Genomic DNA, 20,746 nt, shown 5'->3' with positions numbered 1-20,746 from the left:
AAATATAGATACGCCCAGTGGAAATATCAAGGCATTTATACCCTTTGTGAAGAGGACTATAGCCAAGAAAAGCACATTGCTTGGAATGCAATTGCAACTTGCATTGCTTATATGGCCGAAGATTTGGCCAACACGCGCATCCAAAAACACGGAGAAAATTGTAGTCCGATTTAGTATGAAATAGACGTTCAAGAGGAGTTTCATTCTTGATGACTCTACTTGGAAGACGATTTATTAAGTATGCAGCTGTAGAAAAAGCTTAGTCCCAAAATTTTAATGGCATACTGGCATGAGCAAGAAGGGAGAGGCCAACATCGACAATGTGCCGATGCTTTCTTTCGGCCGGGCCATTTTGTTGATGTGCATGTGGGCAAGAAACAAGATGAATGATGCCAATGCGTTGGAAAAACGAATGCAATTTTTGATATTCACCTCCCCAATCAGTTTGCATGGCAAGAATTTTGCGAGAAAATTGGCGCTCAACAAGTTGTTGGAAATCATGAAATTTCTGAAACACTTCAGATTTATGCTTAAGGAGATAAACCCACACAAATTTGCTATAATCATCAATAAAACTCACGTAATATTTCTTTCGTCCAACAGACTCTGGGGCAGCGCCCCACACATCCGAAAACACTAATTGCAAAGGAAATTGAGACCGACTCGATGACTTAGGATAGGGCAATTGATGACTCTTTGCCCTTTAACACGAATCACAAACAGACTCTTTATTGGACTCACGAGAAAACTCAAGTTTATTTTTATTTAAAACTTGTTGGACGATGACTCTGGAGGGATGCCCCAGGCGATCATGCCACCTTGTCGAAGATGGCTTGACGGCACCAAAAGCTTGCTTCCGAATTGACGACCCCCGAGGAATGGGGTAGAGGCCGCGATGGCATCTACCTTGCGGCATAACTCTCTTCGTGGCCCGATCCTTAATAATAAAAAAGTGAGGATGATATTCAACAAAAGTATCATTTTCGGAAGCAAGCTAAGAAATAGCAATTAGACTTTTGGTGGCTTGTGGAACATGAAGGACATTTTTTAGATGAAGCTCACTGCTAGAATTGTGAATGGATGCACTACCAATATGGTCAATATTCATACCTGAACCGCTTGCGGTGTGCACTTGATCATGGCCATGGTACTTGTCCCGAGTGGTGAGCTTCTCCAGTTCTCCCGTGATGTGGTCTATCGCGCCGGTGTCGGTCTACCAATTGGTATCAACACCATACGAGTTAGTCACCATGCTGGCGCTTTTCTCGTTCTCGTAGCCGGAGAAGGTGGTGTCGAAGCGCTTCCAGCAGTTCAGCGCCTCGTGCCCTGGCTTCTTGCAGAGTTGGCACGGGACTTGCGGCCTGTTGCCGCGGTAGTCGCCTCCATGACGATCTTGATAGCCACCACGGTGGTTGTTGAAGCCGCTGTTGCGGCCGCCGCGGTTGAAGTAGCCTGGGCGACGCGGTCACCACCACCACCACGGCCTCCACGGCCATGGCCGCCACCGCCACGGCCTCCACGTGACGCGGCGTTTGCAGAAGGCTAGAGACCGGTTGCATCCTCGTCCTGAAGAAGGCGGAGACACGTCTCGTACGTCAGCAGCTGGGAGTAGAGATCTCCCAGCGTCACCGGCTCCACACGTGCGGCCATGGCCGACACCAGCGAGTTGTACTCCATGTCGAGTCCTGCAAGGATGTAAGACACCATCTCATCTTCATCTAGTACCTTTCCCGCAGCAGCAGCCATCTCGTCGCCGAGTTGCACCATCTTGGAGTAGTAGTCGGCGGCCGTGCGGTTGCCCTTCTTGGTGTTGAAGTGGGCGAAGCGCAGCTGAAGAACTCGCGACCTCGACTGGGCCGCAAACATCGCCTCGATGGCCGCCCACATCGGGGCGGCGCTGATGTGAGAGGCGACCTGCCCCAGCACCTCTGCGGATAGGGAGTTGGAGAGGAAGCCGAGGACGGCCTGATCGCGCGCCATCCAGTTGGTGTAGTCTGGGTTGGGGACGCTCTTCTCCTTGCCGTCCGCGTCAGCGACGGTCATCTTCTTCGCCGGCTCTTTCTCAGAGCCATCAAGGAAGCCCATCAGTTGGGCGCCTCGAATTGGAGGCAGCACTTGTGCCTTCCACAGCAGGAAATTGTTCCTGGTTAACTTCTCCGCGACCCCATGTCCAAGTGCGGGAGAGAAGGGAGAGAGGGAGCTTGAGGAGGCAGCCATTGGAGATGATTAGGAGGAGTCGCTCTGATACCATGAAAAACACTGGGTTGAAGCATACCCTTTACCTCGGGCTGCATACGTGTTTATATAGGAGCTAAACTTGCTCAACAATTACATGAAGATTACATGCTGATATGGCCGGATATTCCTTGATCTGTAAGACAATCTATACAAGGTATATGATCAGGAATATCTCTTGCCAAAACTACCTATACAGAAAACGTTACACGGTACAGGTTGTTTAACAACATTGTCACCCTATAAAGCTTCGAAATTGACAAAGGACGGCCATCGGTGCCCTAGAAGGTTAGCTAAGAAAAGAAGCAGACACATGAATTGGGAGGAATGGACTTTTATTAAAAAACTAGTCCATCCCACAAAGGTTGTCTACGATTTTTCTAAATTCATATGTATATATCTAGATACTAAATAGTATCTACATACATCTAAATTTTGATAAATCTCAGGCAACATGGAAACGAAGGGGTACATGAAAAATATATTGTGGTGCTATCCAACCCACCGCCGGTGTCTATACATAACATAGGGGTGTTTGGTAGCCTGCATACTTTCTAGGCAGGTTTAATGGAGCAGAAAGTGGGCTAATTGGATGCCTAGCCTCCCTCCCAATTATGACTCGCACGGTTCTTGCGCACCTATGCAGCAATTAAAATTTAAAAAATTAAAGGTTATCCTAACCAAAGACAGCCCTATCAAGCTTACCTAGCAAGGGACCATAAAGTGTTACTTCTTTTATCGTGACATGAAAGTATAAAACACTTTATTATTTCAATGGAAGTATGCACGCTCTATATGGTTGGTCATCCAAGAGGCATTTAGCCTATATCCCTCACACACTGTTGCTAATAGTTTTGGTAACCGAATAGCACGGTGTAGATCACATGGATATGATCCTCATTTGGGTGACAGTTGTTGCACTATTATGGTTGTTAGAGGATCTCGCGGCATGGCCCGTAAACTAAGTTCAGGGACCCGAGAAACGCGCGCGACTCCTATTAAAACGAGCTGCGGAGGGGGGTTCACTTTCCAAATCCTACTCCCCTCCGCCACTTCCGCCGTCTTCCGCCACCCAACTCCGACGAGCAATCTGTCCACCTCCTTTGTCGCATTCGCGAAACCGTCACTTCCCCGTCAACGCCATGGCTAGCCTCGGAAGCTCTGCGAGGAGGGGGGTCGGATGGGCAGCGGAGACTCGCCGCCGCGTCCCCCCATTTTCCGCTCGGAGGAGGAGTGCCGGAAGTGAAACATATCCGAGGGCGCGCGCAAGCCCAACGCCCGAAGGTGGACGAACTGGGGGTCACGCCCCCGGGGAAGATCGCCCGTTAAGCAAATGGCGGCGAGGGCTCCTCCTCCGGCGGGTCGTGCCGCCCCCTCTTCCGTCGGTCTACAAGAGCATCTCGGAGGAACAGGAGGACACGGCGCCACTGTGCCTCTCCCCCGGCAACTACGTCCACGAAGACCATGAGGAGGAGGCCGTGATCCAGTAGGTCGTGGACGTCCCCGAGGCGGAGGTGCGCGCAAGGTTCCGTCGGGAGGAGGCCGACACCGTCCGCCAGATCCACGAGTACGAGGCGACACAGAGGGAGGCACGCGTCCGCCGCGTGAAGCTCGAGATCGTCCAGCTCGAAGCGGAGTAGGCCGCGCGCCGCCGTGTTCAGCCGTCCGCCGCCTCGCCTTCCTCCGCCTCCCCGTTCTCCGCCGCGTGTAGAGACCTCCCGGGCCAAATTTTGTTGAAGTTAGGCCACGCGGCGGCGGAGGAGTATTAATTAAGTTTATGTTTTATGTAAAAATTATGTACGTATGATGCTCAATCGTAGCAACGAATTATCCTTGTTTCGCAATTTTATCAACGAAATTCTCCCGCTAAATTTTAATTTTGTTTTTCGGTTCTTATTACGGGTTCTATCCTGCGTGAGTGCCAAAATCGACCGAACCATCGGTTTCGAGAGACTGAACTCACTGTTTTCATTTTCGGTGAGTTTAGTGTCTGCTAGAGATGCTCTTATGGCTACATACAAATGACTTGGTTTTTAATGCAAAAAAACTTTTTCCTTTCTGGTGTGCTCACTATCTTTGACCATGGTCTACCTTTTTATTTTCTGTTTTCTTTCCTTTTTAGTTTTTCCCTACCATTATATATAACCATGCCATTTTTGGCAACTATATATGAAAATGACGCTCCCCACTGTATTTGCGTTAAAAAAAGGTCTACTATTCAGAAACATGAACATCGTGATTTATTTACGGAGATTTGCACATAGTTGGAGCAGGTGGCGAAAGATTTGTTTTTACTCCACATGAATGACAACATAGTCTGCGGATCGATCCACCTTCATCATAGGCTTTTTACATATTTCCTCCCGTTTAAAATAATTGCAAAAAATAGATGTATCTACAAGCAATTATTTTGAACCAGAGGGAGTAGTCTTTTTTTACAAGTAATTTCTTAGTGAGTTCTCTTTGTTCCTTCTTTTTTTTCTCTTTTGATATTGTGTAGAGGGCGGTTGTGGGCTCTTGGATTATGTATCTTGATACGTCTCCAACGTATCGATAATTTCTTGTGTTCCATGCCACATTATTGATGTTATCTACATGTTTTATGCACACTTTATGTCATATTCGTGCATTTTCTGGAACTAACCTATTAACAAGATGCCGAAGTGCCAGTTCCTGTTTTCCGCTGTTTTTGGTTTCAGAAATCCTAGTAACGAAATATTCTCGGAATCGGACGAAATCAACGCCAAAGATCTTAGAATCCCCGGAAGCATCCAGAACACACGAGAGGGACCGGAGGGGGGCACAGGCCCACCACACCATACCCCGGCGCGGCCTAGGGGGCCGCGCCCCCTAGGGTTTGGCCAGCCTTTCGACCCCCGGCGCCGCCTCTTCGCCTATAAGAAGCCCCTGGATCAGAAAACCCGATACCAATTGACGAAACCCACGAAACCTGCCGGAGCCGCCGCCATCGCGAAGCCAAGATCCGGGGGACAGGATCTCTGTTCCGGCACCCTGCCGGAGCGGGGAAGTGCCCCCGGAAGGCTTCTCCATCGACACCGCTGCCATCTCCACCGCCATCTTCATCACCGCTGCTGCTCCCATGAGGAGGGAGTAGTTCTCCATCGAGGCTCGGGGCTGTACCGGTAGCTATGTGGTTCATCTCTCTCCTATGTGTTTCAATACAATAATCTCATGAGCTGCCCTACATGATTGAGATTCATATGATGATGCTTGTAATCTAGATGTCATTATGCTAGTCAAGTGAGTTTTACTTATGTGATCTCCGGAGACTCCTCGTCCCACGTGTGTAAAGGTGACAGTGTGTGCACCGTGTGGGTCTCTTAGGCTAGATTTCACAGAATACTTACTCATTGAATGGCATAGTGAGGTGCTTATTTATATCTCTTTAAGATTGCAGCATGTTGTATCACAATTTATCTATGTGCTACTCTAGTGATTTGTTATTAAAGTAGTTTATTCCTCCTGCATGTGTGCAAAGGTGACAGTGCGTGCACCGTGTTAGTACTTGGTTTATGCTATGATCATGATCTCTTGTAGATTATGGAGTTAACTATTGCTATGATAATATTGATGTGATCTATTCCTCCTACATATGCATGAAGGTGACAAGTGTGCATGCTATGCTAGTACTTGGTTTAGTAGCGTTGATCTATCTTACACTAAAGGTTACTTAAACATGAGCATTATTGTGGAGCTTGTTAACTCCGGCATTGAGGGTTCGTGTAATCCTACGCAATGTGTTCATCATCCAACAAAAGTGTAGAGTATGCATTTATCTATTCTGTTATGTGATCAATGTTGAGAGTGTCCACTAGTGAAAGTGTAATCCCTAGGCCTTGTTCCTAAATACTGCTGAGTTACTACTGCTTGTTTACTACTGCTGCGTTACTACTGCTGAGTTACTACTGCTTGTTTACCGTTTTACTGCGTTACTACTGCCGCAATACCACCACCATCAACTACACGCCAAGCACTTTTCTGGCACCGTTGCTACTGCTCATACTTATTTATACCACCTGTATTTCACTATCTCTTCGCCGAACTAGTGCACCTATTTGGTGTGTTGGGGACACAAGAGACTTCTTGCTTTGTGGTTGCGGGGTTGCATGAGAGGGATATCTTTGACCTCTTCCTCCCCGAGTTCGATAAACCTTGGGTATCCACTTAAGGGAAACTTGCTGCTGTTCTACAAACCTCTGCTCTTGGAGGCCCAACACTGTCTACAGGAAAGGAGGGGGAACGTAGACATCAAGCACTTTTCTGGCGCCGTTGCCGGGGAGGAAAGGTAAAAAGGCTCTCATACTACGGTCTCAGGTAAAGTATTTTTCTGGCGCCGTTGTGTGTGTGCTCAAAGCTATTTCCTTTAGATCCTGCAATTGCATCTTGTTGTTTCTTGTTTACACTAGTTTGGCATAATGGACAACAATGAGCTTCTTATTCTATTTCCTGAATTAAAACATGGATTGTTTGGTGCGAAAATTAAAAAACCTATGGAACCTTATTTGCATGCTGGTAGTAATATTAGTATGAACGCTTCGAACACCATTGTTGCTAATGATATAGAAAGTTCTAAGCTTGGGGAAGCTGGTTTTCATGATATTTTTAGTCCCCCAAGCATTGAGGAGAAAATTTTCTTTGATGATACTTTGCCTCCTATTTCTGATGACGATAATGATAGTGGACTTTTGATGCCACTTACTGCTGAGAGTAAATTTTGTTGTGATTATACTATGCCTCCTACACTTGATGAGAATAATAATGATAGCTACTTTGTTGAATTTGCTCCCACTACAACTAATAAAACTGATTATGCTTATGTTGGGAGTAGTAATAATTTTATGCATGAGACTCATGATAAGAATGTTTCATTTGATAGTTATATTGTTGAGTTTGCTCATGTTGCTACTGAAAGTTATTATGAGAGAGGAAAATATGGTTGTAAAAATTTTCATGTTACTAAAATGCCTCTCTATGTGCTGAAATTTTTGATGCTACACTTGTTTTATCTTCCTATGCTTGTTACTTTGCTCTTCATGAACTTGTTTATTTACAAGATTCCTATGCATAGGAAGCATGTTAGACTTAAATGTGTTTTGAATTTGCCTCTTGATGCTCTCTTTTGCTTCAAATACTATTTCTTGCGAGTGCATCATTAAAACTGCTGAGCCCATCTTAACGGCTATAAAGAAAGAACTTCTTGGGAGATAACCCATGTGTTATTTTGCTACAGTACTTTGTTTTATATTTGTGTCTTGGAAGTTGTTTACTACTGTAGCAACCTCTCCTTATCTTAGTTTTGTGTTTTGTTGTGCCAAGTTAAGCCGTTGATAGAAAAGTAAGTACTAGATTTGGATTACTGCGCAGTTCCAGATTTCTTTGCTGTCACGAATCTGAGCCCACTGCCCTGCAGGAAGCTCAGAAAATTATGCCAATTTACGTGCATGATCCTCAGATATGTACGCAACTTTCATTCAATTTGAGCATTTTCATTTGAGCAAGTCTGGTGCCATTTTAAAATTCGTCAATACGAACTGTTCTGTTTTGACAGATTCTGCCTTTTATTTCGCATTGCCTCTTTCGCTATGTAGGATGAATTTCTTTGATCCACTAATGTCCAGTAGCATTATGCAATGTCCAGAAGTGTTAAGAATGATTGTGTCACCTCTGAATATGTCAATTTATATTGTGCACTAACCCTCTAATGAGTTGTTTCGAGTTTGGTGTGGAGGAAGTTTTCAAGGATCAAGAGAGGAGTATGATGCAACATGATCAAGGAGAGTGAAAGCTCTAAGCTTGGGGATGCACCCGGTGGTTCACCCCTGCATATATCAAGAAGACTCAAGCGTCTAAGCTTGGGGATGCCCAAGGCATCCCCTTCTTCATCGACAAATTATCAGGTTCCTTCTCTTGAAACTACATTTTTATTCGGCCACATCTTATGTACTTTACTTGGAGCGTCTGTTTGTTTGTTTCTATTTTTGTTTGTGTTTGAATAAATTGGATTACATTATGCTTGTGTTGGAGAGAGACACGCTCCGCTGGTTCAAATGAACACATGTGTTCTTAGCTCATAATATTCATGGCGAAGTTTCCTCTTCGTTAAATTGTTATATGGTTGGAATTGGAAAATGATACATGTAGTAATTGCTATAAATGTTTTGGGTAATGTGATACTTGGCAATTGTTGTGCTCATGTTTAAGCTCTTGCATCATATGCTTTGCACCCATTAATGAAGAAATACATAGAGCATGCTAAAATTTGGTTTGCATATTTGGTTTCTCTAAGGTCTAGATAATTTCTAGTTTTGAGTTTGAACAACAAGGAAGACGGTGTAGAGTCTTATAATGTTTACAATATGTCTTTTATGTGAGTTTTGCTGCACCAGTTCATCCTTGTGTTTGTTTCAAATAAGCCTTGCTAGCCTAAACCTTGTATCGAGAGGGAATACTTCTCATGCATCCAAAATACTTGAGCCAACCACTATGCCATTTGTGTCCACCATACCTACCTATACTACATGGTATTTTCCCGCCATTCCAAAGTAAATTGCTTGAGTGCTACCTTTAAAATTCCATCATTCACCTTTGCAATATATAGCTCATGGGACAAATAGCTTAAAAACTATTGTGGTATTGAATATGTAATTATGCACTTTATCTCTTATTAAGTTGCTTGTTGTGCGATAACCATGTTTACTCGGGGAACGCCATCAACTCATTGTTGAATTTCATGTGAGTTGCTATGCATGTTCGTCTTGTCCGAAGTAAGGGCGATCTACACTGAGTTGAATGGTTTGAGCATGCATATTGTGAGAGAAGAACATTGGGCCGCTAACTAAAGCCATGATTCATGGTGGAAGTTTCAGTTTTGGACAAATATCCTCAAATCTCTAATGAGAAAAGAATTAATTGTTGTCAAATGCTTAAAGCATTAAAAGAGAAGTCCATTATCTGTTGTCTATGTTGTCCCGGTATGGATGTCTAAGTTGAGAATAATCAAAAGCGAGAAATCCAAATGCGAGCTTTCTCCTTAGACCTTTGTACATGCGGCATAGAGGTACCCCTTTGTGAAACTTGGTTAAAGCATATGTATTGCGGTGATAATCCAGGTAGTCCAAGCTAATTAGGACAAGGTGCGGGCACTATTGGTACACTATGCATGAGGCTTGCAACTTATAAGATATAATTTACATGATGCATATGCTTTATTACTACCGTTGACAAAATTGTTTCATGTTTTCAAAATCAAAGCTCTAGCACAAATATAGCAATCGATGCTTTTCCTCTATGAGGACCATTCTTTTACTTTCAATGTTGAGTCAGTTCACCTATTTCTATCCACCTCAAGAAGCAAACACTTGTGTGAACTGTGCATTGATTCCTACGTACTTGCTTATTGCACTTATTATATTACTCTATGTTGACAATATCCATGAGATATATATGTTACAAGTTGAAAGCAACCGCTGAAACTTAATCTTCTTTTGTGTTGCTTCAATACCTTTACTTTGAATTATTGCTTTATGAGTTAACTCTTATGCAAGACTTATTGATGCTTGTCTTGAAGTGCTACTCATGAAAAGTCTTTGCTATATGATTCACTTGTTTACTCATGTCATATCCATTGTTTTGATCGCTGCATTCACTACATATGCTTGTACAAATAGTATGATCAAGTTTATGATGGCATGTCACTCCAGAAATTATCTTTGTTATCGTTTTACCTCGCTCGGGACGAGCAGAACTAAGCTTGGGGATGCCGATACGTCTCCAACGTATCGATAATTTCTTGTGTTCCATGCCACATTATTGATGTTATCTACATGTTTTATGCACACTTTATGTCATATTCGTGCATTTTCCGGAACTAACCTATTAACAAGATGCCGAAGTGCCGGTTCTCGTTTTCTCGCTGTTTTTGGTTTCGAAATCCTAGTAACGAAATATTCTCGGAATCGGACGAAATCAACGCCAAAGATCTTAGAATCCCCGGAAGCATCCGGAACACACGAGAGGGACCGGAGGGGGGCACAGGCCCACCACACCATACCTCGGCGCGGCCTAGGGGGCCCGCGCCCCTAGGGTTTGGCCAGCCTTTCGACCCCCGGCGCCGCCTCTTCGCCTATAAGAAGCCCCCGGATCGGAAAACCCGATACCAATTGACGAAACCCACGTAAACCTGCCGGAGCCGCCGCCATCGCGAAGCCAAGATCTGGGGGACAGGATCTCTGTTCCGGCACCCTGCCGGAGCGGGGAAGTGCCCCCGGAAGGCTTCTCCATCGACACCGCTGCCATCTCCACCGCCATCTTCATCACCGCTGCTGCTCCCATGAGGAGGGAGTAGTTCTCCATCGAGGCTCGGGGCTGTACCGGTAGCTATGTGGTTCATCTCTCTCCTATGTGTTTCAATACAATAATCTCATGAGCTGCCCTACATGATTGGGATTCATATGATGATGCTTGTAATCTAGATGTCATTATGCTAGTCAAGTGAGTTTTACTTATGTGATCTCCGGAGACTCCTCGTCCCACGTGTGTAAAGGTGACAGTGTGTGCACCGTGTGGGTCTCTTAGGCTAGATTTCACGGAATACTTACTCATTGAATGGCATAGTGAGGTGCTTATTTATATCTCTTTAAGATTGCAGCATGTTGTATCACAATTTATCTATGTGCTACTCTAGTGATTTGTTATTAAAGTAGTTTATTCCTCCCGCATGTGTGCAAAGGTGACGAGTGCGTGCACCGTGTTAGTACTTGGTTTATGCTATGATCATGATCTCTTGTAGATTATGGAGTTAACTATTGCTATGATAATATTGATGTGATCTATTCCTCCTACATATGCATGAAGGTGACAAGTGTGCATGCTATGCTAGTACTTGGTTTAGTAGCGTTGATCTATCTTACACTAAAGGTTACTTAAACATGAGCATTATTGTGGAGCTTGTTAACTCCGGCATTGAGGGTTCGTGTAATCCTACGCAATGTGTTCATCATCCAACAAAAGTGTAGAGTATGCATTTATCTATTCTGTTATGTGATCAATGTTGAGAGTGTCCACTAGTGAAAGTGTAATCCCTAGGCCTTGTTCCTAAATACTGCCGAGTTACTACCGCTTGTTTACTACTCGCTGCGTTACTACTGCTGAGTTACTACTGCTTGTTTACTCGTTTTATCTGCGTTACTACTGCCGCAATACCACCACCATCAACTACACGCCAAGCACTTTTCTGGCACCGTTGCTACTGCTCATACTTATTTATACCAACTGTATTTCACTATCTCTTCGCCGAACTAGTGCACCTATTTGGTGTGTTGGAGACACAAGAGACTTCTTGCTTTGTGGTTGCAGGGTTGCATGAGAGGGATATCTTTGACCTCTTCCTCCCTGAGTTCGATAAACCTTGGGTATCCACTTAAGGGAAACTTGCTGCTGTTCTACAAACCTCTGCTCTTGGAGGCCCAACACTGTCTACAGGAAAGGAGGGGGAACGTAGACATCATATCTCGATGTGAACTTTTGAGTCTAATAAAAAAAAGCATCCTTTAATCGAAAATGCACTAAATTTGAAGGACAGAATATGGCCCCAACTTACATATTTATGCAGAAGTATATTATGATTAATGTACATGGCCAAATATATGCTATTAATGTACCACGGACCATTCATGGCACATCTACAAGCATAATCTTAGTATGCTCCCTATATTTTAAAATATGGCTAAAAAATTGGAACTAAAAATTCGCACGTATATCTTTAGGTGTTACATGTCCACAAAGTTGTTTCATAAAAATTCGACATGTCGTGTGGCATGTGTAAAAAAGATAAAATTCGGTGATGAAAATAAAGCTTTACACAAGATACATTTTCTATTTCTTACAGAGATCACAAAAATATTGGTTTTTCGTAAAACTTGACGAACACACATATAGTGTGGAGATGAACATGCAGAATTTTTCGTCAAAATTTTTCGACATTCAAAAATATGATTTTCTGGTAGAGGGGGCATATACACCCGGGAGCCGAATTGAATTTCCACGATTAATGTACCTTCGTCTGTCTTTTTGTACCACACACGTACTATTATTGATCTTCATCAAAACATTGTACAATAGTGAAGAGATAAAATGAGTGAAAAGATAGCAGATGTGTCTTGGAAATGTGAAGCCAAATGATGGAAGAAGAAAATGTAACAAAGAACTATTGAGTTTTGTGGTGTGGCTTATATAAGAACTAGTACAAATGCCCGTGCGTTGCCACGGGTTTTCAAAATTTATTTATCAATACACATATATAATTCTAACGTATATAAAAATTAAAACAAATCAGGGATATCATAATTTACTATAGCATAATAATAATACTGAACGCAATAAGATAACATTGTTATTCATCTCCATAGTTTCAAGTTCTAGGTCTTCTTGTTTGTCTTTCATGGGCTGCGTGACATAGCAGGATCCGCAATAACAAGAGATCGGTATTTGTCTCAGGGGCTGCGTGACATAGCTGACTGGTCCCGCAGTTTCAGCACCCTCTTCGGTGCAGATTATTCGGTATAACACTATCATTTGCAACCTATATATCCTAACAATTATGTTGCTTAGGTAGTGCTGGTCAATCTCATCCTTCATGCTACAAATCACAATGGGAGGCAAGCAGGGTTCAAAATAAAAAGGCAAAAAAGATATATTGACTACAAAAATAGTAAAAAGATATACCATTGGATATTGTTACATTCTGGGGTATAAGTCATTTGAAGGGAAAAGGCAAAAAACCAGACATCAGCAAGTTCTATTGCAGAATGCAAATTGATTGCCATGGGCCTGAGCAGCCTATTTTTTTACATATAATTAGTTATTATGACAATTAGCCATTAGGAGGGGACTACCATCGAGCCATAACTTACCAGTATGGAAACTCAATGACTTCTGTTTTGCAAATTAGCCTGTCAATCAACCTGTCGGTTTTTCTAGCAATTAGAACTTAACTGTATCTCATTGCTGTCATCCTCATTGCTGTCATCTGGTTTTTCCACAGGAACATACACAAACGCCCATGTGCTGTCACAAAATCCCGTCATGGTGAAAAATAGAAATTGAATTGGTAAATAATCAACCATTGCACTATCAATATTCAAGCATACATTTACTTGCTTAAACTAAACTTGGCAGGCATGCGCATCATTGAAAAATATTAATAGTCCGACCTTTGAAAACATAGGCACCAAATATCTGCATTGAACATGAAAGAAACATCACAAAAGAATAATTAAAAGCTTACCTATTGTGAGCCTAGCCTTTATGATATTATGTGAAATTTTGATCCTCTCACATGTGGAGGTCAATCTATTATCGAAACTGTTTTAGAAGAAAATTATAACAACCATGTATTTGGGACACTTAATAGGATTTACTCATTAGGACAGTTAAAATTTGAAAGTAGCCATTTCTAGATTTAAGAGTAATCCAGATCAGAAGAACATTTTAGGTAGTGAAAGACTCTTAACTGACCCAATACAGAGCAATACAAGCCCACATATACCACTAAAAACAGTAACAAGGCCAAGGCAATATCTTAGCACGTAGACATACAAGGGCATCACCTTGATCGTCATCAAAACTATGAACGCGTATAAAGCCACCTGCCAGTCCCTCAACGTCCTCCACACATTCCTCCCCCCCTGTCATTTTGAGTTGAGTGCCTTCAGCATTGCAGCCTTGATGATGAAAGTCACTGCTCGATGTTTCAATAACACGCTCCTTCGTGATCCTTTGGCATCCACATAATGAACTGGAGGAAGACACACAGTAAACACCATGAAAAATAGAATGAGGAAAGGGTACACCCAGCAAACTAAGCCTTTAAAATTAGATGGAATTTGAGTATTTAACATGAGTAATAGTTTCTGTGTGCTGCAAAGTTGGCTTGTGATTCCAAGTTTCCAACTTCTCTATGTAGGGTGGTGATCATGGACAATGCGAGCAACCTCTAGGTAGTATTGTATCTTGTATTACTGTTCATAGAGCTGACACTGCCAGCCACAGAGAATAATTTATTTAAACAGGCACAATATAACCTCCCAATGAGTAAAGGGACACACAATATAACCTCCCAATGAGAGAAAGCTAACTGGAATCAAACACATTAGTTCCAACAAATAGGGATATCATCTGACCTTAATTTGATCTGTTTGACATAATCTCCACAACAAGTCCTTCAGTTGATATATTCTCTGTGTATGAGATCCTGAAACACCATTGTATATATAATAAGAAAGATGATGGAATCACATACTAAACCAAGTCAAAGCGGCAGAATGCATTATCTGATCTTGCATTTTTTTAGGTGACATTATTTAGCTGAACTGAGAAATCGCCCTTGGGTCTCTGCTTTTGATCTGACAAAAAGATTCCTAAACTTTCATCTACAGATACGTTAAGCATAGTCTCTAAATTTTGTTTCAATCCTGATTTGGAGATTTGAACAATTATCTTGCCAATTCACTTTACATGCAATACAAACCTAACTTGGCAAAAAAATTTGGAGCCAACTAACCGTATCTTTTGAGGTGTCATTATTTGGACCTGTCTAGCGGAACCATTTTGTTTCCACGCTACTGCGAACTGATCACAGGGGAAGTGCTTAATACGGAGTAGAATAACCTACCGAGGAAACCTGGTTCAAGTTGTCTCCCAGGACATCCTTAGGCTCATCTGAACTCAATCCACAACTTTGTAGTCCACACTTATAAGTAGATAGACTATCAAATTATTTATTTAGCTAATGGAGAAAATAAAATTATCCATGCATACTAATTCTATGCATTTTTGCTGTCAAAATAAGGATTTGTACTTGATATATTCCAAAATATTCACTGGTTTAATAAAATGCACATGAAAAGTTATGGCTGAAAGTTGCTTCAACTATTTTACAGGAAAATCAAGATTTAGTATTTAATCAAGTTCAACAATTTCTGCATATCAAAATAAATTTGAGGGTATGACCCTGCTATCTTAGTTCGTTTGATCCAAATTACCATACCATGTAGGTGTTAAAGACACCCTAATTTTGCTTCTGACACGGTCGCACCGTTTCATCATATATTACACAATCACCAAAATGACTCTCCTCTAACTGTTGATCATCACTAATCATCCTCGGATTGCACCTCAAGGCATGGAATGCGGCAAATGATGTAATGAGACCAACATCAAAATTTAAAAAATACACTTGGTTATTTGAGGTAGCATCCTGTCATTCCTTACTACATGTCTTTGAGTCATGGCTATGTCATAAGCTCCAAAATTTGAGCTAGTTAAGGTCGGGAATAGCATGGAAGTATCATATACGTCAAAATGGGGAAGCCTAAAAAATTGTGAAATAAGGACCGTCTTTTCTACCATGAACGGAAGTTTTTGTTCGTCCTATCAAAGTTCAAACCAAGTTCTCCAGCAAAAAAGAGTGTCAAACATGTTTCAAAGCAATTAAAACACACAAAAATGGAAATGAAGAAAAACATCAAGCCAAGAGGAGCACATGAGCCTCCCAGGAGAAGGAAACATAGCATATGATGAAGCAGCGTTAAGGCAAAGGAGGAGGCTAATTCAAAATTCAGAGTGTCAATATAATCTCTACCTCTGTAGCCTGGAAGCAAGCTCAAACTTAGGCTTTTGTATATGAAAGGGGAAAATATAAGGGTTACAGGGTTTAAAAGGTTCATAAGCTGCAAATTTTATCAAATCATGTACAACACAAAAATTTATCTGAATGAAAAAACATCTCTATAGTACATCACAGTCTTCTGAATGTGAAGCTTTTGAATACATGAAATAATTTGTTGATCCTTGTCTTTTGAATCAAAATTCATCCTATTTAGCCTACCTAGGTGGCTAGGTCTCGCACCACTATAATCATGCGAGATGGGTCTTGCCAGCTGACATACATTGAGTATGACGATTCAGATCCTAGCGATGAACAGATAGATACAATCATGAAGATAAAATACTTCTTAATACTTATCTATTTGCAAGTAACATATTTCCAAAATCTTACTAACACTTCCTCAAAAGATGGCCCTGTTAATCTGACTCTGGGCAAACATAAGGCTACTTTGCACATAATGTTAGTCAAATTTCTGTAAAAGCAAATTGTTTCCGTGCATCGCACGCTAAGGGACCAAAGATTAAAATCATTCACAAAACTGAAAGGGAAAAACACTCAAAGAGTTAAATGGTGGAACTAAATGACATGCTGCCGTACCTGCAGATGAGTGGCAACATTTTCCCTGGTGAGTTTCTCCATGTTCATAAGCTCCAGTATTCTTTTCGGTACAGCTTCTGCATTAAAACAGTAGGTGAAAAGGACACATCATAAATGAGTTTGCTGCAAACCTAGAAGCCCATTTAACAGGAAGCAAAAGGCAACATGGCGGAGTGCTTTCTTACTATCAATCCCGAGAATGTTGATAGCAACAACAAATTCCTGTTAACAGGTGCGACAGACTTAGGCACATCCCACCAATAATTTGGATCGTCTGTATAGGCAATAACCAGTAGTTCAGCTGATATTCAATTCCGCACAAAGTTATCTTACATCTCTCTTATTGAGTTGTTGTTTGGCTCGTCAAGAATGCTAATCCTTTTTTTTGGTGGATCTTGTTGCAGGCTAATGAAACATGACAACAACGCTACATGTGTTGAGTTCATGATTATCTAGATGTTACCTATATCATGTCAGGACTGAGCGTGTTTCTGTAGGTTAAGTCAACTCTTTCCTCTCTTTTAACAATTCCCATTGGAATCTTTTCCCTCGTGATATAGCCAAGTTCAACCTTGAGTGTCAGTGCATTCGATTTTTTTTCTCTGGGTAGCAGAAACATGAAAGATATGAAATGCTAATTAGAGAAATTTTTATCCTTATCGTATGTTAGGCGAAGACTGCACCGTGTAACATGTTAAACATGATGTGAATAATTAACATTAAGCAACATTTCACCTATTTTTTTTTAGTAAAACACAACTCTCTAAATTATGTAATATGTGGATATTCATTTGTGATGTTACAAACTTTCATGACTATGTTGGCTATCTTGCGCTGATACAGTGGTTCACTGACCAAGGAGATACTTGCCATCTGTATGTGGAAGCTTCAATTCAAGAGGCATTTATAATGTCTTGTAAGAAAACTATATTACTCCAAAATTTGAATGTATCTATACACTAAATAGTGTCTATATACATCCAAAATTTGATAAATCTAAGACATCTATTTATGGACAGAGGTAGTATTATCAATGACCTTTACTAAATCTAAAACCATGAACTGTTTGCATGTGTTTGTTAGCATCACAGTTGTTACGAACCGAACTGCATTATTAAGAGATGCATTTTCTATTTTCTTCTCGGTGAAAATGGAGCGGACAGCCATTCTAACTTCACAAAGTTCTAGATTGGAAATTGTAAGGGGCAACCTCTCAATTATATAGTAGATAAAGTGCTTGGTAGAACCGATGGATCAACTTCAGTAGAACTGAGTGAAAAATGATACCTGAAACATCATCAGTCTTCTCAGATATGACCTCATCTACGGAAGGACTGATATGTTTGTCAGAAATTCAGAACACCCATTGGCTAAGGCTCATTCCAGGGGCTCAGCACCATTAGCCTGGGACACAGAGCCATTTCCGGCACAAAGAATGGTTTCAGGAGAGACATTTGAACCCAAAGCGTCTTGGCTACTCATGCAGTCTTAACGATATCTTTGTCACAATAATAACCTAGATCATCTTGTCCATATCTGCAGATAGGCTGCCTAGACGACTCTTTTTGGTGTGAGTGGCCCAAGCCATCTCCAGATCAGCAAATGGGCTCCTGAAAAAGCTTTTCTAGGGATAAGCCTAGATAGTATTATGTTTTATTAATTAACACATGAAATATTCCCAAGATAAGACTACCTCATTAGCAACATCAAAGGAAAGTCATATATAGTGTTATGTCTGAGCTAATGGCCCGAAGTACTGAAAGTAGCTTATATGAAATTCTTCCCGAACAATTAAATTGTCATATTTTTTTACCACAAATAAGAAAATGAGAGTACAATCCCTACCTTGATAGAGCCTACCGGAGCTTTATTACAATTCTGGCAATAGATTAGTTTGTCAATCTCATGATTTTTACTCAGAGCACATACATAATTTTTAATCGTGTTGCTTGAGGCAAAAAAAAAGGTGTGATGGTATATGTGGAGTATTAACCAGTACAGTGACCAAAATATTATACATATCACTCCTCCAACAAAACTGAGAAATAAATCTGGCAACTAATTCAATCATACTCTGTGACGTTAGAGTGGTATATTTTTCCTAGTGTGATGAACAAATAGATCCAAACATGAGTCCACACAACCAGGCAGCTAAAGATCTCAATCAAAGAAAATGGATTCTCGATTGAATAGTATGATGTGAAGAGCAACAGAAGATAGTGAGGATGGACCTCGTACACGTCGGTGAAAGCCTAAGGGCGAGGAGTACCATGATGCCTGTCCTCTGTACCACTGGTCGGCCCTCCGACACGCTGCCACGACTGGCGCCCTTCCCTTTGCTTCTCGCCGTCTCACAGGTGGAGGCATAATCGGACGGAATGGCGACAGGAGGAGGCGAGTTGAGAGGAAAGCGGAACTGCAGCTGCTGCTCCGGTTCGTGCTCAGGCTGCTGCCCTGATTTCTTCAATCTCAGGCTACTGCCCCTCGACGTCATTTAGAATTGCATCTTAAGAACTGAAATATGGTGCCTGAGATCTGGGTGATGTGAGTACGGCCGTAATTCCGTGATGCGAAAGTGCAAAAATGACGCAGTAAAGATCACACACAAACCTACAAGCAGGCATGGTAAATTCGGACAGATCTGGGTGATGTGAGTACCGGATCCGGTCGACGTGGTCTCGGAGGGATCTTGGCAGCAGGGTCGGAGGGATCTCGTGCGCCCAGGCCCCATCCTGCTCATCCTCTGCCATGGACGGTGGTCGTAGTGATTTTGGTGGCTGCGATATCTCGGTCGCTCGCCACAACATCTCTCGTATCCGCCTTTTGTGTCGTCGTCGCCGTGGAGGAGATCGATCCACAACTACGCGACATGTATCCGCCCCCTGCGATGCCGTCACCGTGGAGGAGATCGCGCCACAACGACGCGGCGATCTCGTCCGCCGTGGGTAGCCGGAAACCACTCTTCTGGAACCAAGGCAGCACCGCCGCAGTCCGCGTAGAGGAACGCCAACTCGCCTCCCCCGGCCTCCCCCGGCCTTTACTGCGAGAGGGAGCGGTGGCGGGGTGGCGGTACCTCAGCCTCCTCGCTCGGAAGGAAGTGGAGAACGAATATGGGCCAGGCCAAAGGGGCGAAGATGAAGCTCGACCAGGCCCAAGAGGGCGACGACGACGAAATTGGTGGCAGAAAACGGAGGAACTTCGTTCTTTTTAAGTAGTGTAGATAGGAGGCATTTGCGGAAAGATAGGGAACGGTATTGTCCCCGTTCTTCGGCCTCTTGCCTATTCGGGCACCATACGCCATCTCTTCACCTAGTTACGTATCCCTCTTATTGTAGTCAACCCAGTTCATACTCCAGGTCCGTGAAGGCGAGGCTTTTGATCTTTACATCAGAAGCCACTATATCTTTTCTTCTTAGTCCCACTCCCTCACTCCCGTTCCTTGGTGCATGCCTTGTGCCCACCATGCAAGTATACACAAGAGAGATGAAAGAGATTAGGCTCTAGCTAGCTAGTTTGAAGTCTTGAAGATGACAGATGATGACTTGCTGTTTGCGTCCGAACTAAATGACCAAGAGCCGTTCAGAGGTCATCCAATGGGTTGCCGATATATAGATAGTTTTTCCAAAGTTGAACAAGTGCGGCTATGAATGCTTTAGAAGTTCAGGTAAGAGAGCTGACATAATGGGATTTGTAAGTGGAATATACTCATTTTGGTCACGATCTATATACTGTATAGAGTAAAGTTTGTTTCAAACCCTGAGTTTATAGAGGTGGTCTGAATCAAACCTGGAACTATCGTTCCCTGAAATCAGTACCCTGTACTTCCAATCCCGGTCGTAACTTGCCCTGCGCTTGTTTCCTGTCGGGATTTGCTGACGTGGTAGTATTCAACGCTGGGAATTTTGACTAATCGCTGACTCAGCATCATCATCTTCGTCGCCTTCTTCCTCACGTCGTCACGTGGCGTCCAATCTCGAGGAAAAAAAAGATGACCATCCGCATTAGTTGATAGAGTTTCCCGCGGCCACGCCGCTCAAGGTCTCTCCAAGCCCATGATCGCCGCAGGCCGCCGGCCGCCGGCCGCCGTAGTCACCACGGCCTTCCACGAGGAATCGGAGCGCTGCCCAGTACCTGGCATTGTTTGCCCCTTAGATCTGCTAGACTAGATGCTAACGGTAGAAGCTGTTTCTGTATGTGTACTGCGAAATCCGAGAGAGATCGAGACGG

General features: G+C 42.7%; 1 protein-coding gene and 1 non-coding gene across 20 annotated transcripts; both read right to left on the bottom strand.

The window, feature by feature from the left end:
* Positions 1–1,586: 1,586 nt before the first annotated feature.
* Positions 1,587–1,725, bottom strand: LOC124668793. The gene has a single exon (XR_006991875.1). It is a non-coding gene; the product is annotated as a small nucleolar RNA Z247 (small nucleolar RNA).
* An 11,614-nt stretch (positions 1,726–13,339) lies between these two features.
* On the bottom strand, positions 13,340–19,710 carry LOC124661134. 19 transcript variants are annotated; one of them, XR_006990109.1, is made up of 7 exons: positions 18,751–19,686; positions 18,036–18,129; positions 17,807–17,923; positions 16,705–16,793; positions 16,520–16,596; positions 14,436–14,506; positions 13,340–14,050 (listed from the first exon to the last, which is right to left on the bottom strand). XR_006990109.1 is itself a non-coding variant. In XM_047198990.1 (4 exons), exons 1-4 carry the CDS (start codon positions 19,324–19,326, stop codon positions 14,006–14,008), a joined length of 342 nt encoding a protein of 113 aa, XP_047054946.1. In that variant the 5' UTR covers positions 19,327–19,684; the 3' UTR covers positions 13,340–14,005. The 19 variants fall into 19 exon arrangements, 2 of the variants coding, with proteins under 2 accessions (XP_047054946.1, XP_047054947.1); XR_006990098.1 differs by adding an exon at positions 16,983–17,121 and having other exon boundaries at positions 17,807–19,691; XR_006990105.1 differs by having other exon boundaries at positions 17,807–19,054; positions 19,130–19,685.
* Positions 19,711–20,746: the final 1,036 nt, after the last annotated feature.

This window comes from Lolium rigidum, chromosome 6 (genome assembly GCF_022539505.1).
Source record: "Lolium rigidum isolate FL_2022 chromosome 6, APGP_CSIRO_Lrig_0.1, whole genome shotgun sequence".
NCBI classification, from domain to species: Eukaryota; Viridiplantae; Streptophyta; class Magnoliopsida; order Poales; family Poaceae; genus Lolium; species Lolium rigidum.
Note: the sequence above shows the minus strand (reverse complement) of the source record. Positions and strands in the feature narration are given on the sequence as shown.

Excerpts from the sequence above, each read along its gene's own strand:
- LOC124661134 (XM_047198990.1), bottom strand. The coding sequence starts at position 19,326 with ATGTTGTGGCGAGCGACCGAGATATCGCAGCCACCAAAATCACTACGA. Across the intron at positions 16,597-19,177 it reads GACCACGTCGACCGGATCCG|AAGCTGTACCGAAAAGAATA; the intron begins GTACTCACATCA and ends GTTTTAATGCAG. Across the intron at positions 14,507-16,519 it reads ATGTTGCCACTCATCTGCAG|GATCTCATACACAGAGAATA; the intron begins GTACGGCAGCAT and ends ATGGTGTTTCAG.